Source organism: Crocodylus porosus, unplaced genomic scaffold, assembly GCF_001723895.1.
Source record: "Crocodylus porosus isolate Cpor-Errol unplaced genomic scaffold, CroPor_comp1, whole genome shotgun sequence".
Taxonomy (NCBI): Eukaryota; Metazoa; Chordata; order Crocodylia; family Crocodylidae; genus Crocodylus; species Crocodylus porosus.
Genome location: NW_017728948.1, coordinates 6449928 through 6476974, shown reverse-complemented (window position 1 = coordinate 6476974; position 27047 = coordinate 6449928). Strand labels below are relative to the sequence as shown.

Genomic DNA, 27047 nt, shown 5'->3' with positions numbered 1-27047 from the left:
CAGCTAGGGTCTGGAACCAGCTTCCAAGAGAAGTGGTGCAGGCTCCTACCCTGGGGGTTTTTAAGAGGAGGTTAGATGAACAACTTGCTGGGATCATTTGACCCCAGTATTCTTTCCTGCCATGGCAGGGGGTCCGACTAGATGATCTGCTCAGGTCCCTTCCGACCCTACAAACTATGAAACTATGAAAAGATGATTTTTGAGGAAATACTCAGTGTTCTCTAGAGTCTCACTGTGAATCTGACATACTATTGCTGGGGACTGCTCATTATGAGCTTGTTCATGGAGGACCTCAGTCTTCTGAATATTTAAGCATCAGTCTCATTTGCTTTTATGCCTTACTAAAGATGGTGATGATTGTCTGAAAGTCTGCTTCTAAGTGAGCACAAATTACCGCATCATTACTGGAGTGTACTGAGCTGGATAACTGAGGTTGGGGTGGTCTCAGTTTTGGCTTGGAGTCAGCAGAGATTAAATGGCATACCATCCATTTGGTAGTTTAGCTTGACTCTGACTGAAAGCTTGTTCATGGTTAGATGTAACATCATGGCAAGAAATATTGAGAAAAGAGTGCTGGAGCAATGATTCAGCCTTGCTTTACTCCTGTCTTACCTTCAAAGGGACTTGTGATAGATCCATTACTGAGAACCATCACTGGCATATCATTACAAAGCAGGCAAAGAATGGTGATGAATTTCAGTGTGCAGCCATACTTCAGAAAGATCCTCCACAATGCTTCTCAGCTGACAGCATTTTTCCTGCAGCTGGTGATCTGTGAAGATCACATCACTAGTGTCTCTTGATGAGCTGTGCTGACACTGAGATTCCAGGAAGAGCTTTTCAGCAAGCGGAAGGAGACGGTTCAGGAGGTTCTCACAATGCTCTTTCCTGTAGTGGACAGCAAGGCGATTCCTCTGTAGTTTCCACAGTTGGACTTGTCTTCTTTCTTGAAGAGTGTCACAATCACAATGCCCTTGAGGTCATCTTGGATTTCCTCATCATTCCAAGTCCTTTAGATGCAGACATGGAGCTGTGATGTGAGCTCCTCTCCCTCCTTGCTTGAAGATTTCAGTGGGGATTCCATCAGCTCCAGATGCCTTGTTGTACTTGATCTGCTTGATGGCTTTCCTCACCCAGTCAGGGGTTGGAGGGATTCCAAGACTGTATCTGACTGGGTGGTGTGGGATGCAGTTAAGAACGCTCTCATCAACAACAGCTCAGCCCTCAGGCTGCTCACTATTAGGATTGTCCATGAAGGTTCACGTGTTCCAGGTCCCTAAACTGACTGTGTCTCTTCACTGATTCCAACCGCAGTAAAGGTGACCCCACTGGATGCAGTTATTCAGTCAGGAAGAAGGTAGACAGGCTATGTTGAGGGCACCTTTTCTAGCCCCCTCCCCTTTTCTATCCCTTCTTCATGTTGGGTGAGCAGAGTGGATCCTAAAGAGGACTGCTCAGTCATGGCTACAGCTGCTGAATCACAGTCCTGCCTCATCTAAGTACTGGATGACCTTCTTATATCTGCTGCTTTCATATCAGTTCATAACTAATAACTTCCAGACCTCAATATTCTGCTCTCATCACCACTAGATGGTTGCCAAAGGGCTTGAAAAATTTGCTGGAAAAGCCATTTTCATACAAGATGCAATAGCAGCAGCAGCACCAGGATGTGGGGGGGACAGCAGATGGCATTGCTTTTCCTCCAGAAAAATCACATATACCCTTTGATGGTGCTGTAACATGGCAAGTACAGGTTGCCACTATAATAAGCCTGCCAGCCCCGAGCCATGGGTCTACAAGTCATGGGTATTCATTTCTATCATAGTAGTGACTATGGATTCCAGCCAAGACCAGGGTCCCAGTGTGATAAGCACAGGACATATGTGTAGTAAGAAGGAAGCTGCAGAAAAGATATTATAATGTAAATAAATGTAGGAAAAAGGAAATGTTGTTATCTTTACAGATGGGAAATGAAAGCACTGCTTAACAGATTTGCCCAACACCACAAAAGAAGACAGGAAAAAATGCCTGATAATACAATCTCATATACTTTTCTTGCACTGCAATAAACCTTGATTCTCATTGTGTCATCGTTATGCTTAGAACTTGGAAAGAATGAAAAAAAACAGATATTGATGATTAAGCACCAAATCCTAATTAACACTTGTGTTTTCCAACTGAAAATAAGATCATTAGTAACAACAGTGTCTATTCAATTATAGACCTCTCTGCTTAAACTACCAATAAGAAATCAAAGCAATCCCATTTGTAATGGTGAATTTTATTTGTTTGTGGATACCATCCCAGTAGGAACTGGATGTAAGCCAATAATTAATTTCTTATAGGTCACTAAACAACTGTTGGTTAGCCAAAAAAAGAAAAAAAGAAAGAAAGAAATGATATTGCATACAGAGGGGTAGATAACAGCAACATTGCTTTGACTTATTACAGAAATTATTAACTTATAAAAAATAAAAGAAAGAACAGAAATCTAATCGGTGGTTTTCTTGTAGAAAAAGAGATTAAAAACTGATATTATAAACTTAGTTATTCTTAATGTGGGAAGTCACAATTCCTATTCCTATTTATTTATTTATTTTTCACAACAAAATCTTATCAACTAAACCTCTGTGGAGCACAAAAGGTTTAGTCTGTGAAAGAATTCAATATTTCCATTTTTTTTTAAATGCAGACTGAAAATTAAACCTGGAATTTCTATAAAGGAAATTCTCGAAAAAATATTTAGGATAGATAAAAACTTTTCAATTGAACAAAACTGAAATGTTTTATTTTGGTTTTAGTTTTATATTGCATTTCTAACAGATAATATTAAATAAAAATACATAAGTCTTCTCAATTAAAAAAATACTGAAACATATCATTGCAAAAATGTCAAAATGGAACCACTCAACATTGACAGAATTTTTTAAAGTATTTTTTAATTAAATTTTAGAGTCATCAACATAATTTTGTGAAGCTTTTAAAATTTTGATGGAATTATATTGTTTAATAGAAAATGGGTCCATCAAACTTTTTCCTACTGGCTTTATTCTTGACAATTATATTCCATGATTTTAATTTAAATCTACAAGTATCATAGGGCATGTGTAGATGAAATGAGGGCCCTAAATTGAAGTGGTGGGTTTTAAAAAACACCACTTCAATTTAGGGCTCATTATACCCCTATGTCATGTGCACACCCTGCTAACTTACCTGCCTCTCCAGAGGGGAGGGAATGGCAAGCTGCTGGCTTGGAGTAGTCCCTGGACTGTGTGGGGGGGCTGGTGCTTCCCTCCATGGCAGAGGTGCCCCCTGCGCGGCACCTGCCCCCAGTCACCCAGCTTGGGTGGTCTCAGGGGGTACTGCAGCTACAGAGGGAAGCACCAGGACCCTGTGCAGCTCAGGCAGGCAGGCTCCAGGGGGATGGGGAAGAGATCAGGCTCACCACTTTTCTTGGGGGGGGCCTGCTTTCCCAGGATGCTGCTAGGCTGCCTGAAGAGCTTCCTAAAGAGCCGCAGTGCTGCACGGAGCCTGACGCTTCGCTCTGTGGCTGTAGGGGCAGAAACCTAAAACTCCTCAAAGAAGTTTTAGTTTGCTACACCCTAAGTTATTTAATGCACAATACACCGCTGAGACATGCAAACACCGACACCACTAAAGTGGTGCAAAAGCATTTAGCCTGCTTTAAAGTGTTGTGTATACACGCCTCTCATTTTGCCTACACACAGCCATCAGGGTAGGTTAGTACCCTGAAAAATCTGTATGTCTGTGCCTCTCAAACCACAGATTGAACATCACTAAGGAAAATGTTTCCCCTTCTTTAGGAGTGCGTACCATCAGAACTGGTAGATAAGTAGGGTGACCATATGTCCCAGATTGGCAAGGACAGTCCCAGATTTCATAGGCTGTGTCAGTATCCTAGCCATCGGAGAAAATTTAAGCACATTTCCTAGATTGGTGTGAGCCTTGGAGGTGTACGATCGAGGCTGTATGAATGCGTGTGCCACACTGCCCCATCTGGCTCCAATCCTGGGAGCTGCCAGGGCTGGGGGTACAAGCGGGGTGCTCACTGCATTGGGGGCACTGGCCAGGCTGGGGGCATCATGTGGGCTCTCTCTGCCCTGTGCTGACTCATGGCTCTGTCACCTGCACCCGCTTCCTGGCTGTGCACTCCTCAGCTGGGTGGATGCAGCCAGCCCCAGTCTTGCACCCCGCCTCCCTGGTTAGGGCAGGGCACAGCTAGGCCAGGTTGGGCTTCTCAGATGGGGATTGCAATGAGGCTAGCCTGGCCCAGCCCAGCCTGGGAGCGCCTGGCCAGGATGCAGCCACAGATGCCAGGACAGGGCCAGAGCTGTCAATCAGCGCAGAACAGACAGAACACATGCAGCACCCCCAGCGTGGCTGGCACCCTACCCCTGGTCCCAGCCCACAGTGCCAACTCTGGTAACAAAGGCAGCACACTCCCCAGCATATCTTGACAGCTGTTCCAGCCCTGCCCCCAGCCACACACACAGCTTGGGTGCACGTATATGGGGGGCGCCCCCCGCATCCAGGGCTTCCCTAAAATTATTATGGTCACCCTACAGATAAGGCATATACATATTGAGTCTAATGGAGAGATAAAATATGTAGGAAGAGTCCTGTTTCTTACATGTACTAGGCAGATCAATGCTGATAGACTACAGTACTAATACTAATATCAGTAAAGACATCAGATCTTCTATTTAGTCCTTCATGGTGGAAATTAGTGGGTTGGTTACTGGAACTCAAAGAGAAGTGGCCTGTCTGATCCAAACTGATAGAGTGGAACAGCATCTGTGGGACAGAGATTCTGACAGCGGTGGCAGGAGGCAGCAGCAGTAACAGGTGGGACACCGGTGGTAGTGACAGTAGAACAGCTGGCGTACTACTAACCCAACTCCAAATGATCTATAGACCATGTTGGGCTTCACTGTGCATCCAGGCTGTGCATAAGCCAAAATTCTTTGCTGTGTCCTTCCTGCTTACCTTTGCTTCAATGTCACTACTGAGTTGCAATGTTTTAATGACTGCGCGCCCATGCTGCTTTGTGATTACTTGTAGTATTTAAATAATAGTGTTAGTATTTTTTTCTAACTAGATAAAACATACTAACAACACCCTGCTGCTGTGATTGTTCTTGCCTGCTGTAGCGCACTGTTAAGGGTTTTTTTGGTTTTGATGCTGGAGTTTTGTGTTGTTTGGGGGGGGTTGTTGTTGCTGGGTTTTTTTGTCCTTTTAGGCCAATGTGGAGGTGAGAGCAAAAAAAACCAAAACCCCCCCATAAAAATAGAGCCTCCCAATTGGCATGAGGTGTTATCAGCCTGTGAACACTACACGTTTCCCAAATAGTTCAAACCAAAGTCAGTGGTAGCAGCAAGCAGTGGGCTGATCTGATGTGCATGCATCCATGCACTCATTCACACTGAGTTGATTTGATATTCATCTTACTGACAGTAGATCTGAAGGTCCATTATTAGATCTCCATAATATTTAGCAAATACACAAGAGATCCTAAGTGGCGATTATAAATATGTAATCCCATCAAAAAGGAAAAACTAATATTGCTATAAATCATGAGATGGATTTTTTTGTGCCATATGCCGTAACCACAACCACTTTGCATGCCTGCATGTGCTCCTTTGTGCAACTGAAATAAAAGGCAGAACTGAGCAGTGCAATCTGAAGAAAAAGAAAGATCAGTGAAGCCTAGGAAGGCAGCCTGTCTGCCAGATGGAAAATAACCCTTCTCATTCCTGGTTACAAATACATTTTGTAGACTGCCCAGTTTATGGCAGCAATGAGCTTGAGGAGTCACATGGGCAAGAAGTTTGCATGTCACGTTGTTTTAAAAAGCAATGCTCTAAAAATGGTATTATGGGCTTCCATGTTTGCTCTCTCTCTCTCTGTCTCTCAAAAGAGTGTCCACTTCTAAAGCTAGCTGTTCACAGTAAAGGATGGCAAACTGCCAGCTATCTAGTCTCAATTGGTTCATTTCTCCTTGAATCTCATTGCTCATCATAAAGTATCTATGGGACAAATCCTATCAAAACTGGAATCAAATTATTTTTACAGTGACTCCCCTGATACACCATTGATTAAAAAAAGGTTTAGTTAGATGCACTGGACTGGAGATTAATACATAGTCCATTGATGATGTACAAGATGAAACAGAATTCACTGTTGGAAGTGGTGGCGTATAATCGACATATAAACTCTTAGGGATGCAGATGCTATTGTCCCCTGGATCTGTACAGCCCTGACCTTCACTAGGGGTGTTGGCTGCTGCCAAAATCCAAATAAAGAATGAACTCATCACGACTAAAAACAATAAAAAGCCCATGAAAATATTAGACTTTGGATCCAAACCTATAAATGTTTGCATGTGTGTTTTACATTTCTTTTGCAAATAGTTCTAGCCCATTTTGGGGACTAAAGGCAGCATACATGAGGCTGAATATACATACAGACTAGATGTGACCAGTAAGTGCCATTTTTACTAAGTCAGGTAGGTCTGGGAGTGGAACGTGACCCAAGACAATATAGCAGCTACTGGGAACTCCATACAGAAGAACAACTCATACTGACCTGAAACTTCTCTCAAACAAGAAAAACAGTGTTGGAGGCAACACATAGCCTGCATACACACATGCAAATAATTTGGGAGAATTCTCCCAGGTTTGTTTCCCTGGTAGAGAAATTTACCCAGAGCTATGTTTACTGACACAGGAATGCTGAAGCCCTGAAGAATGGACAGCTTGCAGTGCTGACATTGTGCAGCCCGGGGGGGGGGGTGCACACATCTCAGGTGCTTTGCTGGCTCCCTTAGTCTGCCTTATGACAGATGGCAGTGGTGCATAGGTAAGCCTTGGTTAACTGACCCTGACTGCCCAAGCAGCACTACATGGAAACTGTAAAAGGGATGTTTTCTGCTCACTACTGATGTAGCAGAGTCTACTAAAGAATACACTGGCTTCCTGTGGAGGAGGGAAGGCATGCTGGGGAACTATGTTCTTCTGAGAGAAGGCACATGTGCAGACATTCATCCTCCCAGGAGAAACTCTCCTGGAACTGGATGGTTGTTCCCAGTTAGTTTTTTCCTGCAGTGTCCATTTTTACCCTGGGAAAAAGCCTGAACATCTGTACATTCATGGTTTTTCCTGGGAGAGCAGCACGTCTCCCAGGAGAAATCGAATGTCTGTACAAGGCCAAAGCATGAACCTCATTCTGGAAGCTTGGGGTCCCTCAAATTTGGAGCCCAGAACTGCAGAGAAGCAGCATCTTTCTGCTCTCATTATCTTAGCAATATATGTAACTGTGGCAGGACACTGTTTGTGCCTGCCACTTTAAGGGGCCAGAAGACAGCAGCCAGCAAGTGTCTGATTAGGGAAGCCATTTTAGATTCAGGGCTGCCCATATAAATAGGGCATTTTGCTGTTGGGAGGCCAGGCAACAATATTGCCTGGCTTCAGGGCTGCTGGTATCAACTAGAGGTAAGGGGGGAGCTGTAGGGGATGGTCAGGAGGCTCCTGGTCCTGGGCATGACCTAAAACTGCACCCTGCCAGGAATGGGTGACCTGGTGAGGCTCTAAGTGGTGCGAGAGCCCCCAGACAATGCCAGGCCAGTTACCACCCTGGCTAGATATACAACTTGCTGGGGTCATTTGACCCCAGTACTCTTTCCTGCCATGGCAGGGGGGCAGACTAGATGATCTACTCAGGTCGCTTCCAACCCTAGAAACTATGAAACTATGAAAGGTGAGTCAGGACGCCTTAATCCCTAGTCCCCACAACCGGGTGAGTTACCGACTTCATAGGGTCTGGAAGGTGGACCCCAGAGAAACAGCCATAGACTCAACCTGTCTTGACATCCCCTGACAGGTCCAAGGTGGGGCCAGAACTGGAAGGTTCAAAGGGCCAGGGGCCCACCATGAGGAACACCCAAGAGCTGAGGGCCTGGGGTTCCAACTAGCTTGGAGATGGGCCAGGGCCAGTGAGCCAAAGGTCCCGGGGGGACCACACCCATAAGGGGGACCAGCTCAGGGAGCTATGCAGCCGGGAATGAAGGTGGAATAGACCACCGGAATGGGGGGATCTAAGTGGGGTTCAACTAATAGGATTCTGAGGCCCAGTGTGGGGCTGGTGATGTTTGTAACAACTGGATGCCATTTGGGAGGCTTGGGCTGAGGTGTAGGGGAGGAACAGAGCCGCAGATAGCGCCCCGGTGTTGGGGCAAGAAATGAGCAGCCTCCCGCCTAATTAGCATAAATTAAGTAATTAACAACAAGGCATGGCAGGCAAGAAGGCAGGCAGTTAGCCCAGAAACAAGTGGGCAGGCCACAGGAAAATTGGCCCTGAGAAGGCCTCCTGTTACAATAACATTAGCTTGTTTCCAAAAGTTATGACGATGATTCATGGTACCTGTGGCCCACTGCAATATTTTTATTATTAAAGGATGGCAACCTGCATTGAAGCTAATATTTTCAAACTTGCTTGTCAGAAGTTAAGTATCTAAAATAAAGACCTGAATTTGACAGGAAATGAGCATATTTGCATATTTTGGCTAGAACTATTTTCTGATTTGCTAGTTTTTCCCCTTTGATAGTATTCTAGCCACACACTGTCACAGAACTGAGACCTACAAAAGCACAAATGCCAACACGTGCTACTGTATTCCTTTCAGTATGATGCAGTTTTTAAAATCAAATATTCTAAATACAACTTGTGTCTTAAGTTTGAGTTAAAAGGAGGAAAAAATAGATCCTTGCAAATGTCTTTGCTTGGTGCTTTATTATTTTCTGAAACTGAAAGTCAGAAAATTTGGATGCATGTTAAATTCAAGGCTATATAAATTTGACAGAATACAGTAAATTAAATCATATGATGAGTTTCATTTACTTCATTGCAATTGTCCATATAAGCTAAAATACACATGTGCCAGTGTTTGCAGGTATGGAGGCCTCTAGTTGTAGACAACTATATCCTAGTGTATTTTTCCACCATCTCAGAACCAAGGAACACTAGATAATTCAGGCTATGTGCCTCAGTTAATCATTTTGGCTGCCATTACTTACAACGTAGTAACACATCTCAATTAGATTGTGCATATTTATAATTCTACCAATGACACTGTGAACATGAAGTGTAACTGCTTTCTTGACATTCAACATGCATTAGGATGAACACAGCATACCTGCCGTCGTAGGTCCCTTGTCTTTTTGGTCATCTTGTCAATGGCAATGTTCAGTGGATCTCCCTTCTCCTTCCTCCCAGTCTATTAAAAAATACATAACTAGAGTTAGAAAAGAAATAGTCCAAATATACCGGTTTTAAAACAAAGCAAACTTATGAAAAGAAACATTCATTAAATGCATATATACATACAGCAAATCTTTCTCTATTGTTTGCATCTGTCATGGCAAAAAAAAAAAATCAAGGTTTCTATTCAGTGTAAGTTTTCAACCACATTATTAAGGGGACTCAGCTGAGTGCAGCATATTATTTTTAAATAAATCGTAAAAGGATAAAAGGGATATTAGGGTGGCTTACCGGATTGTTCAGAACTTTTGCTCTGATACATTGTGTTCACATTCTATATAGTCCATGCTGCAAAATTCTGGCAAGACCTCACACTATAAAATGAATATTAAGAATTTCTAATCTCTGTCCTGCCAGGCACTGGGTATGTTAAACATGATAATAAGCAGCAAAACAGCTTGAGGACAGGAGGAAAATGGTTTTTAATCTGTAACAAGAATCATATTGGCAGGCATTAGGTACAGTATAAAAGAGACTTCCACTTAAAACACTTTCTCCTGCAGAAAGTCTCAAAGCAAAGATCCTCAATGAAAACTGGAAAAAAAAATAGGGTGGGAGGTGGGGGGTTGCAGTTCAGAGCCAATGGGGGGGCAGGGGGAATGACATGGTTTAAGGTTGCAAGGTATGAAATGCTTGAAGTGGTTCTGTCAGCTGCCTTAGCTTTCTTTTAAGAGAAGACGGCCTCTCTAAAGATCTGTTAAATTGCTTATTGTATCAGAATTCATTCAATAGCTTTTTATCAAGACTCTCTTCAGTCCTTCTTTACAATCCTATTTCTTTTACCAGTTCTGTTTTGAAATATGCATATTTAGATCTGTTGCTTGCATATGGTTATCAACAATTGTGCACTTCCAATAGAGCCTGAGAGCATGTTTCTGGCATCTCGTGAACAAATCACTTTTAAAGGTTCTTTACAACTAGACTTTCTATAATGATCTGTCAGATAGAAAGCACTGTGATATCAGCTTTACATGGCCACTTTGGAGACTGACCCTTTTCCCTAATCTTCTGATTTAATCGTTTATCTGAATGAAGGCCTGAATTGTATTGCCGTGCATGATTTTAATTACGATATATGGCTCGATGTGTTTACGAACACTTAGGAATCTGTAAATTCTTCCCCATTTACTCAGTCTAGGAGCTCAAACACTCAAACACCAAAGGCCCTTAGAACTAAAATTTAATACAATTTTACTCTTTGGATCTGAAAAAGAATCAATTATAAAGCAAATGAAGGGAATAGTCGATGCCTGTGCAGGAAACCGGGGTCAGAAAACTTGCTATGTTACAGCAGGGTAAGTTTGTGTTACCTATTAGGGTATGTGTACCACACCTATAAGACTCCACTGAGGACATGAATTCATATAGCCCCCAGTTCACAGAAACTTGGCTCTTTGGCTCAAGCTATAGCAGCTCAAACTTTAAGGTCTGGGAGGTCCTCATTTCCCTGTGTGAGAGCCCCAAAACAGCTGTTGTATTTGTGTATAGTCCATCTATATTTTCTCAAACTGCATGTAACAATGCAATGAGCCATTTATGCAGGGAAGATATGTAATCAAAATAGATCCAGAATGTGGAAATAGGGATTATCAAACAAGATGTAGGTAACAGACCAAAATATTACCAGATTACTAGCCTAAGTGAGAATGTAAAGGCATACCATCAGGAAAAAAAAAAAACAACAATTACTTTCTTAAGGGTATTGTGAGCAGTTTGCATTGATGCTCCATAGACCCTTGATGATCCATATACCCCTGTCACATGTTCACTTAAAGGGATCATGGAATTTGATCCTCAATCCTAAAATTGTGCCTCCAAACATACCACAGGTTCATGGCAGGAAGCACAATTTTGGGATCATAGAGTCATAGAAAATTAGGGTTGGAAGAGACCTCAGGAGGGCACATTTAGTCCAACACCCTGCTCAAAGCAAGTCCATCCCCAACTAGATCACCATGGAATGACATGACCCACCAAGGAAAAGGGAAGACAGCTAGGGATCAGATCCCTGTTGTGTCCTTTCTACTTCCCAGTGCTGGACGGAAACTGGGATCACGACCGGTCTCAGGCTCCCCTTGTACTGGCAAGTGAAAGCTGGGTGCCTTCAGGTCCGGGGCCAGGACTGACAATCAGCTGATTGTTGGCTCTGGCCCCAGAACCACAGCAGTTTGAGACCCCGGTGCAGTCCCAGAACTAGAGCTCTAATTACCCGTCTCGAGATCAGACCTGCAAAATGTTCGGTTTAAGGCGCCGTACAAACCAGCCATTATACACAGAACATTTTTATAGCTGGTTTGCCATTTTATGGCACTTTCAGTTGGGTGTGTGAGTAACCCCCTTGCCATTTATGCTGCGATTAGCATGTTACAGGGGATCTTAGTGACACTCATGTTCAATGACGCTTTCCTTTCTTTTTTCAATTAACTGCTTATGGAACGCAGTTTAAGATTTCTTAGCCTTCACCCAGACACTATATGGTTAAGTTCTGCTCACAGAATGAATGCAGGAGCCTGACCATATGAAATGTTTTAATGCATGAATTACTGGGGCAAGGTTAATACCACATTATTATGTAAAAAAAGCCTCTGCAAAATTCAAATTACACTGAATATTAGCAAACTGTAAGTAAGAAGCAAACAAATAGAGTTTAAAGCCACATGGGGAAGAATCTTTATAATAGTCAAACAAAGCAATAGATGAATATTGCTGGACTAGTTCTGAGCAGGGCACGTTCATTTTTTATTCATCATTGACATAGAGGATCAAGGATCAAACACTTAAAACAGACACCCATTAAAAGGGCCATAAAGCTGCTCTGAATAGGAAGTTGTGAATTCTCTAAAGGTAATCTATGAAGACCCTTTTTGCAGTTAGCACAAGTCCTTTATAGTTCAGTGTTGTATGTCTCTTTAGAAAGTGTTCTGATGTCTAATATGGCTACTCACACAGGGTATTTCTGCGTGGTATTCAGCTTCAACGTGCATCATCACAATATCAAAACACAACTTCTAAAGCACGCATTACTTTTTTACAGTTGCAAATGGCTATAAAAGCCCCTTCACTGAGCAATTTCAAAAAGGGAAGAGGAACACATTTAATGGACATTATTACTGCAAAATAAATAATACGGCATAGGATGCCACATAGCTTCAGGCAGCTCTTTCAAATGCCATCTGTTGTCTGCTGAAAATATGTTTATTAAAGTTTATTTATAAGTTAAAAGTCTTTAAATACTCTTATATTTCAAAATTGGTCCATGGGAGACTTTTCCTGGAAGGAATAGAAGGAAATAGATACTTTGAAGGTTTTAGCTGTGCAAAGTGAGATCCTATTTAATTTCTCTATTTATCCTTTTTAGTCTGAGGGGGAAAAAAGATAATTTTGGAGTGGGAAAAACACTGGCATGGGGGTGAAAGGATAGGAGGGCGCAAAGAACCCCTGATGTGGGGGTAGGAAACAAAAGGAGGGTACACAGAGTTACCAGCACGGTGACCTTTGTAAGGAGGAGGAAGGGATGGGAGTAACTGGGGGAACAGTCCCATCAGCTTTAACAGTCTCAGATACATGGCATCCATTAATACAAGTTTAACTCTTTACACAGTGTTTTTCCAAGATGAGATTTTCACACCAGTATGAAAGTCAATGTTACTCTCTCCCAAATCTTCAAGATTTCCCTCCCTGCCTGATTTCTTCCTAGCCAACTAGAATGGGCCACTGGCAATGGGTTTCTATAGTTTTGCTTCATTGGAGCCTAGTAGCTGGAGATGGGTCTTCCATTACTGTCAGAGCCTCAGTCTGCACAGCTACATTATCATGTTCATGGCATAGCCAATCTAAGATCCTTTGCCCTCCAGATACCTTCTCAAATGGTCCATAAGTCTAAAAAGCCACTTGCATTTAAAAGCTGAACAACACATACAGCTTGGCCTACATACGCAATGAAGTATGCGGCCCTCTGGTTATATTCAGTATTTTCCCTCTCAACAATAGTCAGAAATATTTCTTGAGCCATAAAGGAGATTATAAATAAATAAAGTAAATAAAAAGAAAAATAAATCTCTTGCTCCATAAATTAAGAAAAATTGTAAGTAAAAAGTCAAATGGCCACAGAACCAGATTTAAGCTAATATAGCGCTGCCACTTACTTAGCGTTGACAATCCAACAAATATTCAGAAACAATTCACTATTAAAGAAGGGTAAGAAATTCAACCCTACATTAAACTTTGGTCTCCTAACCTTCAGTAATATTTATGTTTTGTAAAATGTCTTTTTTTAATGAGGTATTCATGAGATTATAGTAATGAACTAAACCAAGTGCTCTCCTTAAAAATATTTTCACAACTGTTGAGACCATTTCTGCTCCACACCAGCTCAGGAACGAAAACCCGCCTTGGCCCGCCTGAGCGCCTTGTTAGGCTTTTACAGAAGGTCTTCTGCAACCCTACAGAAGGGAGATATGGTGAAGAGGAATGGGCTCCGGGCCATTCAACACACAGACCGGATGTACTGTAGATGATTCGAAACTACCAGGCTTGAGAGATGAGGGTCATCAGAAGAATTACAGAAGAATTCTTCTCTTGGTTTCACCTAACATTACATACAAAATGTGACTATTTAAAGAGGAAACTTAGGCTGGAGGTTCGGAAGAGCTTTCTGACTATAAAGGTGGTTAAGCATTGGAACAAGCCACCTAGAGAAGTTTGTGGAATTGCCATCCACAGACTGGAAATTTTCAAGCCCGGGTTAGACAGACTGGGATGGTTTAGTCAGGGGTGATCCTGCTTTAAGCAGGGGGCTAAACTGGGTGACTTTGTACAGTCCCTTCCAGCCCTCTTTTCCTATGAACTTAAATTTAGGAAAAAAAAACCCTTTTGAATCTGCACATATTACAGGAGGTGCTTTGATATTGTGGTAATGAATACCAACATATAGTAGATAGTAATGTATGTACAAAAGGCATGAAGGAAGCAGCCCTGTAACACCCTGGGCAGCAGTGGTCAGGCTAGCTGTGGCAGTGGTTATTGAACTTCCTGCCCCTACCCCAGCTGAGTGTGTGCCTGGGTCTGGCATCCTAGTCACCTGCCCCTCCTTATGCTACTGGATGCGAGTTCGGAGGAGCACTAAACTGGCTGCGGCAACTGTCCTACGACGTTCTAAGACAAACAAACCCTCCCAGTTTTTACAGTTAATGAATAGAAAGACCTTGAAATAAAAGCACTGAAGCAACTGTCCTCATTTTCCTTTATGAAGTTGTATATAGAAGCCTGCAAAAACCTTCCCTGATCAGGAAGGTAAAAGAAGGTGCCATTGTTTCCTCACACTTGGACTCCTCTAGACCTTTTTTATTGATATAAGTAAAAGTCAAAGCAGCGAGAAGAGCTCGGACTAGTAATGTATTACTTGTTGCATGTCCATGACATCCTCATTGTCATTTATCCAGTCATTTAGCCTACAGGAGACAGGTGGAAAGATTATCTATTGATCCAAAAGCTACTGTACCTTAAAATACTTTTATTTTTTCCATCATCACCCAGGTAGATGGCTCCATTACTTACACTTTATTCATAACTTCAATATCACAGAGTTGTATTAAGGTATAAATTGCTATTAAAAAAAATATCTGTCCTAATATTTTCTTTTCAGTATTGAACATCATTCTTTAAAAACGGGGGTTGTATTCACTAACTCTTTATAAAGTGATAAACTGAAATGCAGTTCTAAGAGGAAAGATTGTTTAAACAACTATAAGCAATGGTAGCACTTTAAAGTGGGAAGATGGGGCCAGACAAACCAAAGTATAGTCTACTATTGACAATTAAAGGAGACTAATTAGGGGCCAGGAAAAAAAATTATATCATCTATTCAAACAGATAAAGGCAGAGTCTGAATTTCAGCAGGACTGGAAAATCAGCTGGCAAAACTGGTGAGGGAATATGTTTTATTTTGTTGGTTAACCTTCTTGATAAACTATTCAGAATACCCAATTAGCATAAATTAAAACATTATAAAGTTGATGAAGAAAGAAAGAAAAATAAAATCTTGATTTAAACATGATAGAAAAACTTTATTGGCTAATTTAGACATTTATAAGAAGAATTTGTATATATTTTGCAAATCAACAGTCTACAAAGCAATGTTAATCTAATTATCTACAAAAGAATAGGAACAGATCTTCAGTGATAATGATGCAGGAGAGCTTCACACAAGAAATATTTTCAGCACAGCTACCAACTTTTGTGACGGGGAAAAAACCTAAATTCAATTAAAACTGTGCCTGGGACAATAACATACAGGGACAATATTCACAATACATGTCAACATTTCAATTTTCTAAGGTCCCTACAAAGAGTTGGGAGCGTGGGATCAAAACCACACACAAGCAATAGTTTAAAGCCCAAGTGAAACTTGACATTGGGGAAAAAAAAGGTCCGCATTTATGTCAAGTTCTTAAAAAGCTCTGTTTCATTCAACCTTGTACGCTCCCCAATTTCATTTAAAGCAAAAACCTTCTACTCATCTCTAAAATCATTCTATGCAAAGCTATCAGATGCCTCCTACTTATTAACTCTTCACAACAAGGGGTCATTTTGAATCCCTGGTTCCATTCAAATCATTCAAGCCAGTGATTTGAACAGCATTAGGATTTCCCTAGCTGAACCAGAAAATGTTTTCTTTTTTGGACATTTACTCTCAAACACAGAATGAATCTGGGTGTTTACACTCATCTGTATTCCATCCCAAGTCAGATCCAGTTTTGTTAGTGATTCATCTCATTGATTTGTATGCCACATGCCTATTTCCATGATCAAGGGGAGGTGAGGAAAGTGGGGGGAAAGGAGAGGAAGGCTCTGCATAAATAAGAAAGAAGTGTAACGTGGGATTCTTTTAGCTAAATCCTTTATGGTTAATACTCCTGTTTTTGCATGGAAGAAAGTGGTTTCAGTTGAATAAAAGAGCATCAAGGATGAGACAGAATGATTACTATACGCAAACAATATTGCCTCATTGCAGTCTAACTCTGACTTGTAGGCTAAGGACAAACATTCAAAAAGCCTAAGCCTGAATTGATTCAATCTTTGCATGTTAGTCCAACCTGTCTAAGCTAAATCAGTTTGTAACTGAACAGACATCCCAGAAATGCAGGCGCTTGCACTAGCTCAGACTAGAATCTGGTAGGGGGGGTGCTAGAGCAGCCCTCCCTTCCCTTCCACAATACTGAGCTGAGGGGGCATGGACAGGCCCAAGCAGGACACTCTGCTTAGGGAAGGGCTCCCCCACTCCCCACTTCTAACCAGCCCAGCAGGGAATTGATAACACAGTGTTTATCACCCCATTAGGAAAACAACAGAAGGACATTACCAGCTACCTATTGATTCTGCCTTTGTCACACCACAGACCATAATCAGCATGTGGTCTGCTAGCTAGTGGTGAGAGGTGTCTCTGTAAGGCAGAGGGGACAAGGAAATCTCTGCTTAGCAGGGAATGGGGAGAGGAGAGGAGGGGGAAGCCAGGCAGATGCCTGAAGTCTCTGCCAAGCTCCAGCCAGGGAGCAGAGGGGAGGGCCCCTCCCAGCCCAGAGAACATGCCAGGATACTGGGGAGTCTGGTTGAACTTAAACCAGGAAGGGGTCTGAGACAGACATTACATAAAATGTTTTGACCCAAATCAGTTTAGTTTGATACTATATTCAACCAGATTTATCTCAAATAAGGCTGCTAAGTGGGTGGATGGTGGCCTTGCCAGGAAACTGTGTGCATTAGCTGGACTGGGGCCAGGTCTGGGGCCAGGGAGGGGAAGCGGTAGTGGAAGGAAGGGAAACGGTAGCAGGCAGGGGGGGAAGCTGCAGCCAGTAGTTCTTGCTGTAGCATGTAGGGATCCAGTTCTAGCTCCCAGATATCTTACACCCACTCTGCTGGAGCTGGGGCAGTTGCAGGCAGGAGCTCAGCCATGGCAGCAAGGCATGAACTGGCTTGGGTGGGAGCAGGTGTGGCTCAGCCGCATGTGGAGTGCCAGGGAGCAACCGCATCTGCACAGTCCAGGCAAGCTCTACTGCATGCATCCCCTACCCCTCCTTCTTTCCCCCCACCCTAGCCCACATACACCCACACTCCAACCATATGCCCCACCACACACCAAACAGCCCATCCCATCAAACACACCTGCCCCGCAAACACATACCACCCCCCACACATACATCCTTCCACCCGCCCCCCACACACAATATACAAGAATAAAACTGTTTTGATCTATTACGAAATTGACTCAAATGCACACAAATGAGGACAATAACATTTTTTGAAATAAAATTATAATGTCATAGTAGATGTTCAATTTTTAGTATATAATTTGTTTTTTACCTATACTTCGTTAAAAAACAAATTCTGAAAGATTTGATGCGTGCTCCCTTTGAATTGATTGGTTTGACACTGTTCTTGGGGAGGTCTGATGCCCCTGAAGCCCTCACTGATTGGTTGAGGGTGATGGGGCAGGTTGTTAGAGGAGTCAGAACCCCTCACTACCTGCTAGGCTGTGTCTGTGCTTCATGATAATTAAGGTGGAACTTTGGGCCCCAGGGCCAGGCCATAAACCATGAGAGTGGGCCCTGTGGAGGGGCAGTGTTTCCCAGTCAAGAGGTAGACCTTCTGATGTCACGGACCATGTGATGGGGGCAGGAGTTTATGGTGGTGAGCAGAGCAAGGTTTGGCAGTGGGCGAATGGGCCTTCTTATGTCATGGATTACGTGATAGGGTGAGACTTCCAGCAAGCCCCTCTCCCAAAATGAGACTTCCAGTGCAAGGGGAGGGACTTCCAGTGGAAAAGGTCGGGGCAAGGGGGTGGGACTTCTGGTCGCAAGAGGGCAACCAGAGGGCAAGGTACCTGTCAAGGAGTAGGGCTTAGTTTGACCCTTGGTGTATCCTTGTGGTCCTTAACAGCTTGTGCACAGGGAGGCCCATGTACCCAGTGGCCTTCCAACCAAAATAATTGCACACCCCGGATACAGATAGATATAAATGTGTGTGTGTGTGCGCGCGCATGCATGTGCAGTATTTTCTGTAAAAGGTACGTTTACCAGTGTGTTTATAGGTGAAGTAGAGAAATATGCATATACCTGTAGTACTACAGGCACATTTCAATCTTTTACATATTCATATACACATAAATTACATAACTTATGCAGAAAATACGAACCAGAGAGCGACGAGCAGATTTCTATAACTCAACTACAGCAATAATGAAACTTCAATGTATGTAAATGGTGTTATGCATCTCAAGAAATAAGCCTCCTTGATTAGGTGTACTCCCCAGTTTGCTGTATATCAAACAGCTGAATAAAGCTTAGGCTTGTATGTCCAAACACATAAACATAAATGTATGAACAATAATCATATATTATATTCAATATAATCTTAAGCAGCCCACATCACTATAAAATCTGAGCATTTTCCATTGGTGCATTAAGTGACATTATTAACATGTCACAAGTAATTTGTTCTCTTTCTTGTCCTCTCACCAGGGGGAACATTGTTTGTGCAGTGGACTGTTTTGCTTTGATAGGTTTCTTCTTGATGTTGCTTTTTGTTGTTTTGTATGATGCATAATTATTATTATTTATACCGGAAAACTGCCTATTAGGTTTTTAGAAATCTTAACATTGATTTTGGCAGACTTTAAATACCGTAGGCAAATTGGGGCCAGACTGCACTAGCTGCTACACAACACTAATCATTCTTAAAAGACAACAGGTACCAGGTACTACACGTTGGCCTGTGAGGATTCCTAACAAAATTATAGGGAAAAAACCTAATATTTGTGCTGTTGTTGCCTGATGCTTCAAATTCATGTGCATTTAGATTCTTGAATGAAATGATTCATTAAGTATACAGTGTATACCCAATTGTGCATGGCTGTAGTGTGTATTACAACGTTCTGTAAAATTCTGTCAAGTGTGAAAAGTCTTATTAGTCCAAATATTATTCCAGAGCCATATTATTCTCCATACCAGTAAACACCATTCAACCATTTAAAAATCAAATCAGAAATAATCAAAAAAGGAGGTTTCAAATGCAGAGGAGGGAGAAACCCTGCAAACAATAACAAAAAAAAAATTTTTTAAAAGAAAACATTATTAAAAATCCAAAACTATGTTTTCCCCAATTTTTTAATCATTAATTTGATACTGAACAAATAAAATGCAATAATAGCAACAGCAAAAATAATTATTACTTTTCCTTACATTGTGATTTTCATACCATAAAGGATCTCAAAATATTATGCATCTTACCAACAGACCTCGTTCTTAATTTACACAGTGTTACTTGTTATATGCAACTGTAAATTGAAAGATGGGAGTTGCTGAAAAATGCCCCTGAAATGTATCAAACAAACATGGTTAAATAAAAGATCTGCGACCTCTTGCACTACTTAAAGCCTCTGAGTGGTCTTCAAGTGCAGAATAAATTGTGGTAATCTAATCCAAATACAATAAAATGTTTCCCTACGCAGCATGCCATCAGCTGGTGCAAGTCAGCAAGGCAAATGCCGAGATGGATTTTCAAAGTGGCTAGATAACGTTACGACTACCCACTAATTTCAGGTTGCTGCGTCCTCAGCGCTATTGGTTCTTAATGATACCTTGTGTGTGAGTACACAGCTCTGATCCCTTCCTTGCTAGTAAGAAGGCTTGAGTTTTTAAAGATATGGAAGTTTCGAAAAATATGAAGAATCACCCAAGTGAAGGCTTCCAGCTCTCACTGATTTCAACTGGAACGAGATGCATCACCTGATTTAGATGGTTTGGGAAGTTATGCTAAGCAAACGACTTAGGCAATACCAGGGCTTAAGTCAAACCTAAGTCAACACCGTGAGCTAAAAATCTTGCTCAGCAGCAGCTTAATTCTGCACTGAGCTGAACTCACTAGATGCCTCCTAATTTGTCCTGAATGTTCTCCAGCTGCCTTCATATCTATCTCTGCACATGCTCATAATTGCTTTGGTTTCAGCAGCTGGGCACTTTGCTCCTGCCTAGGCCTAATTTGAAGAAAAACACTGGGTGGAGAGGTACCTAAAGCCCCTGGAGCTCCCCGACCTTCTGTATAACAGCTTTGTGATTACAGCGCCTGCTTAGGAAGTGGCAGACACAAGCTATATGCCCTGCGTAGTCTAAGGGGACTCAAACCTGAACCACCAAGAAACAGGACAAAGGGAGGGCACTATCCACATCTCCTCCTGAAGCCTGGCCCCTATATAGAAAGGGAGACAAGATTCATGGAGCCAGAAGGCCAGACTGTTGAGAGCGTACAACTTTGGCCAGGTAGAGAGAGTCAGGTGTCCCAAAATGGCACATACAAATTAGACTCCTGGAGACGGAGCCTTCATTTTTGCAAATGATCCTGCTCCATTGATCTCAATGGGGCTATGATAATATATGCCAGATGAGGACCTGCCCACCCATCTCTGAAATTAAAACTTGCATATGGTTTCTCCTCGGAGGTCAGAGTCATTTACTGTAGGAAGCTAAATTATTCTAATTTCCTCATAGCCATGCTTTTAAAAACTGTCCACTACAAACTCCTAATTTAAGAACCAAGTGCTTCCCAGCTGTGAATTGCAAGCTGATTTTTAAATCACTTTAATGCTCTATCTTCTCATCTTAGATGATTTGAGGCAAATGGAAGAGACAGTTAGCACGTGTCCATTTTATCCCCTAAATACCTGGAAAGAGAGCTACGCAAACCGCAATGAAATACAAAAACTGCAACCTAAGAAAATTACATGCTACAACCACATAATAATAGCAGTTGTAATCATGTAACTGATAATGAATCGGTTATTAATTAATAACCCCAAGTGGAGCCATGGCTCGGCAGGGCAGGAAGCAGAGCGGTTGCCACTGGCATTCAGTAGAGTGCAGGGCTAGCGAGTGTTTGTGAAATTGTGCATATGTCTGTGTCCAGCCTGGCACTGAGCAATCCTGCATCTCTCTGTTCCTCACACCCAATCTATGTTAGGTCCAGGTGGGACAGGCATCCCCAGCCCTCACCGTGGCTCCAGGTAGATGCTGGTACCCAACCTTCCCCCAGTGACATGCAGCAGATGGGACCTCCCACCTGGATCCTGACCCCAGATATCCCAAGTCCAGTCTGGAGTTCCCTTCTAGCCCCACTTCTCTGTGATTCTGTGATTCCCATCACTGACAGAGCAGTAAGGTGGGGATTGCCACCCCCCAACCCCCCACACCAGGCAACCAATCAGGAATGGCTTGCCTATCTGACAAGTCTCCAGCAGCCTGGAGACTCCACATGCTGGGAGGCATGCAAGTGCTTCCCCTACCTGCTGGCCTCAAGCAGTGTGAGCCCCCCCGCCACTGAACAGCAAACCTGTGTTCAGTTTGAATGTGCTCCAACTTAGAGCACTTCAAGTAAAGCATGCTAGTGAGAACACTTTTTCCAGGGGCTTTTTGAATATCTGTGCTAAGCCTTGGCGTTCTTCTTTATAACCCACCAGATCACTGTGCATCAATGAGCCGGATATACACATGAGCTGAAATCCAGTGTCAAGGCAAAAGTCTCATAATTCTGGAAGTTGCAAACTTGTTTACAACACAAAATTAAGTGCTTTCTTTCTTTGTCGGCCAACCCATCCTTCTGGCCACTTTTAACTGCAGATTACATAGAAATAATATTCTTAAATGATTTGGCTTTATGTGGACTTACTAACACTGAAATCACTGCAACTTTCTAACGCTAATATACTGCTTGGCAGTACTGTACTGCCTACATAATACTGGGTTAGTGCATGCATCAAAGTTTCTGAGTGCAGTGACTTGTGTGTTTGGCAGTGAGCCTTTCTAGTCTGGCACATCTCCAGTGGAAACCCCACCTGCAAGCAAACAATGTGTGTGAGAATTAATTGGGCACATACTGTAACTTTAGCTATCATTTTGAATTAATGGAGATGGAGGAAAGCCTGGGAAAAAAAATTGACGTTGTCCTAATTAATGTAAATAATGGGTCACTATTAAGTATTGGCTGATTCTTTGTAACCGACTATTTCTTTCTAGGACATCAGCGAAGAGATAGAAGCAGATGAAGTGTAAAAGGGAGAGAAAAAGAAAAGAACTGGGTCTAATTAAGCCCAAGGAAGAAACATTCCAAGGCATGCAATAGGAAATGATTGGCTCTCCATGTTTCCATGTAGAAATGCTCCAGTCTATTCCTGTCACCTCCTCAAATCAATGTGCTAAGTGATATCAATTCAAATTACTTGTCAGTCTAATTAGAGGAAGTGAAAGACAATTACAGGGCGTTTGTGTAAAAGCCAGCACAACACAGCAAAAGGTCCATTTGGGATAGCTACAGAAAAGAACAGGAGAAAGTAACTGATTATATGACATTCTCATCAACAATCTTTATTAAAATGCTATACAAGAAAAAGGCACTTTTGTAAAAGACATAGTAAAGTAATAATGAATAAAAAATGTTTTTAATCCATGCACTAATTAAAGGCCTTATATTTCCTTGTAGACTACAATTTTTGTCTTGCTTTTTATGTTAGCATTTGGCCAAAATACATATGTACATACACAATTAAACCTCCTAACCCCAATTGCTCATGCAGCTTTTAGGTTTTTAATCTAAGTAAAATAAACACAGGGCAAGGGGGGCAGGGAAGGTCTTTACTGAAATATTAACTCAAGCACGCTACATAGAACATTTGAACCAGTTGCCACTAATGCTAGAATACTTTTTCCCACTGCTTTCAGCTGAAAGAAGACTTTGAATGCTGTATATGCTGATACAGAAGCATACCTGGGGTAGGTGTGGGGGCACCAGCCCCAGGCACCAACTCGGGGGTGGCAAAACGGCAGCCCCTCAGGAGTCTGCCTGCAGCAGGAGCAGCAGCCGCAGGCAGGGTCGGATTATGACAGTGTGGGGTCCTAAGATAGCCGTTCCCAACCTTTCTATGCCGTGGACCAGCAAACTATGGACCAGACATGGCCGTGGCCTGGCAGACTGAGGACCACAGTGCAGACCCCCTTCCAGCCAGGACACAGGTAAAGATACCTCCACTCCCTAGGCAGGTGGTGGTCCCTTTTGACACCCTCTCCCATCCACCACTCTGGGTGCCTCCCTTTTCTTGGCATCCATTTGAGCACACCCAAAACTTCCACTGAATTCAGGGGAGCTCTGAACGTGAAAGGAACAGCTCTTCTGTGAGCTTCATCCAAGTGGGTACTTGTGTCCTAACACAACTTATGACCTAAGGAGTCTATCATCATGTTAACTCCTGGGTCATGGTACCACTACCGTGATGAGAACTGTGACGTGATCTGCACTTCCACTTGACTCTGATCTCAACCTTCCTTTCCCACTTCTAAGCAACACAAATGTGTTTTTCAAAGACTTTTTTTCTTGTTATGATTACTATTCCCTCGGCTGTTTTTTTAGACACAGCATCCACCTCCCCTCTTTGTTGTCTTCTTTGTAGCTGTAAGAAGATGGCATTTATCATGTAATGGTCTTCCCATCCTACGTTTCTTTGATTCCGTAATTAAAAGTAGTCTTGAAATGTATTCGTTGTGAATTATTGCACAGGACCCCACCAGCTTAAATGGGACATTCTGTAAATAAAAGTATTGTACCAAAAGCTGTGTCCCCAGCTTGGAGCAGCACATATGCAGGCAGAATGCATGTTATCCAAGCTATCTGGATCCTTCATCAAAATACCAAAAGTCTGGCAGGACTTTTATTGGAAAGAATAAAGGCTGCTACCCTCCACCAAGAAAGAAGATTTGTATTACTTTCTTGAGATCTTATTTCCCTGCCTTGCTGAATTATGTTGCTGACTCATCCCACCCAGCAGACGAGGTGGGTTCTCTTGACTTCACCAAAAAACATGAAAAACTAGGGACTTATCTTTCAATTTGAACACCTATTTTCACACCGGTGGTACCACTTTAAACTGACTTGGCTTGTATTGATGAAAAACATGGGAATGAATAATGCCTGATTCGTGGTTTAGAGGATAGTTCTGCATTATCACATAGATGCCTCCACCTTGAGGAGGACAAGGATAGCAGTACTGATGCGACCAGGATGCAAAACAGACGTGGCGCGTGCACCAGTGACTGAAAAAGTCAATATGTAATAAGCTGCTTCTTCCACAAAGCTCATATTCCTACACAACCTGCTGCTGCTGTCAGATGCCAAGTGGCACATTATGCTGCACGTGCACTATGAATAAGTTAACTTTGCTCTGTTTGACAAAAAATGGTATTATGTATGTTAGAAGGCTTTGTATCACACAGAATGAAAAGGGGACCAGTAAAACCTGCAGGAGATGAGCAAAAACATAATAGTAATAAAATATTTTACTTTCTGCCCTTTTTAAGTTAGAAGGGAGAAAGCCAGGTGGCTATTTTTAGTGTTTCACTGCATACATATTCCTCCTAAGGCTAAACCTTAAGTGAAAGGGGCTAAAAGCAAAACAATCATCTTTTGTCGATCAGAGTTCATCACTGCCACAAAGGCCTCTAACTAGACTATCACATGAAATCATACCAGAATGAAAAATAAGGCTCTCTGGCAAAACTTGCCACAAGGTTAAAAGAGCTGTTAAGCGCAGCCAACTTAGTTCTGTCATTAATGACATGTAATTGATTGGTTTTCCAAAAGAGCCTAAGGGGAGTTGCATGTTTCAATCTCATTAACATCCTGTAACTGATCGGTTCCTAGATCTTTTCGGCATCATTGGAATTCGCAGCCCGTGCTGCTAAGTCACTAGGATGCTTTTGAAAATTCATTTAGTAAGACAAAATGTGTGCAGTCTTCAAAAGGGCCTTAGGGCATTTTTACACCTGCCCGTGCCGCAGCAGTGGGCGCTTTGAAAAGCACTCGGCTCTGCGGCGCATGCAGACCAACATACATGTCTGCGCGCAACAGCAATCGCCCTAAACACACCGAGAAAGCTGTAAGGTACAGCCAAGCCCTCAGATATCACCGAATTTGCACTGAGAACACCGGTGATCGCCACCTCACAAGGACAATCCTCCAGAGGGCTAGACTGCGCTTTTGAAAGAGGCACCCAGATACCACGTGAAGAATTGCTGCAGTACAGAAGGAAAACCTGAATGAATTGCACGCCGCTGGTTATGACATATCACCCCTCCCTGGAACCTATATGGAAAATCCTCAAAAAACTGCAACCCATACTAAAAGAAGACCCATTTCTTAAAGATATCTTCCCAGAACCAATCATCCTAGCCTTCAAACAAGCAGCGAACCTCGCCAACCTCATCACCAGAAGCAAGTTTCCTGTGGCCCAAAACACACCAAATGGATCCAGACCAGGCCAGGACAAAAAATGCAAAACCTGCCAATATATCTCCACCGCCCTACAACAGAACTACCAGCATGCCTGGATCTCACAGCTGCACCTCCAGAAATGTAATACATCTCATCCAGTGCACCAAATGCCCTGACGGAAAATATGTAGGAGAAACCAAACAACAACTGCATACCAGAATGAACGCACACCGAAATTCTATCAAAGACAAGAATACCCAATTACCTGTGCAGGCACATTTCTTACAAAAAAAAGCAACTCCCTCTTTAATGCCTCAATTCTAATCCTCAAAGGGAATTTACAAAACTCCTTTCACAGACAAGCCTATGACCTTCACTTCATCAACCTTCTGGATACAAAAAATCATGGACTAAATATAGACATTGGATTTATAACACATTATAGCTTGCCTAACATCTGACTCCCCAGGTACCTCTCCACTATTTACCAGATACATTCATTTCCCTTCCTCCCCCATCACTCCCAGACTGTCTCTCTCCTACCAACTCCTCAGTTTACATCTTCGCTGACTGCCTTTCTTGCCTGCAGACCAGTCTCTGCCTTGTTTACTATCCATTCAATCCAGGAAGAGCACACACCAACTGTAGATGCTTTCTCAGCCTGATGAAGGCTATTTATACCCGAAAGCTTGCAGAGAAGAATTTTTCCAACTCTTTGAGTGGGTCTAATAAAAGAGATTAGATTTACCCAAGCAACCTTGTCTGCCTATGTCCTTAAACTAACATGGCTACAACCTACACCCCTAAATCACTTTGTGGCCAATTAAGATTCAGATGACAGACAATGCATGTAGGAACCAAGACCTCAGTTCCAGTCCCTGCTCTCAGGACTGCTTGTTCATTTTCTACTGAAGAGTCATTCCACTTCCTGTGGCATATTATTCCATTTCACATACACAGTGCTTTATAATTTCCAGTGGGAGTGGATCATAATATTATGTTTGAAAAGGTGTTTCCATTATAACCTGCTGTTTCAATATAAAACAGGAAGAATTACAGGTGTTCAACAACTTACCCAGGGTCTTCCTGTCAGTATGTCACTGAGATGGGAATTGAATTCATTAACCTCCAGGCCTGACCCCAAACTCAGTTTGCAAGAACAATGCTGCCTCTCTCAGATTATGATTTAGAGACCTTTCCTTTAATATACGAATTGGCTTTACACAGATGCAGCAATTCCAGTTGAGCTGACCAAATGCAGCAAGTAATTTCAGAAAATAAAAAGCCCCTGCAAGGAGAAGCTCTGTACCTTTCCACATGGCATGGTGCTTTTCACTGCATAACTATTAAGTAAATTACTAAGTAAAAGTTACTGTGAATAGAAGGGGCTGTGCTGTGGAAAGCAA

The 27047-nt window shown here is 42.4% G+C and overlaps 1 protein-coding gene across 2 annotated transcripts in view; it reads right to left on the bottom strand.

The window, feature by feature from the left end:
• Positions 1-27047, bottom strand: part of CTNNA2 (catenin alpha 2) — an 870740-nt gene that overhangs the window by 196398 nt on the left and 647295 nt on the right. For both annotated transcript variants that reach the window (XM_019552979.1, XM_019552980.1), the window contains exon 8: positions 9212-9292. In XM_019552979.1, the coding sequence (XP_019408524.1) occupies positions 9212-9292 (81 nt within the window). The remainder of the gene's footprint in view (positions 1-9211; positions 9293-27047) is intronic.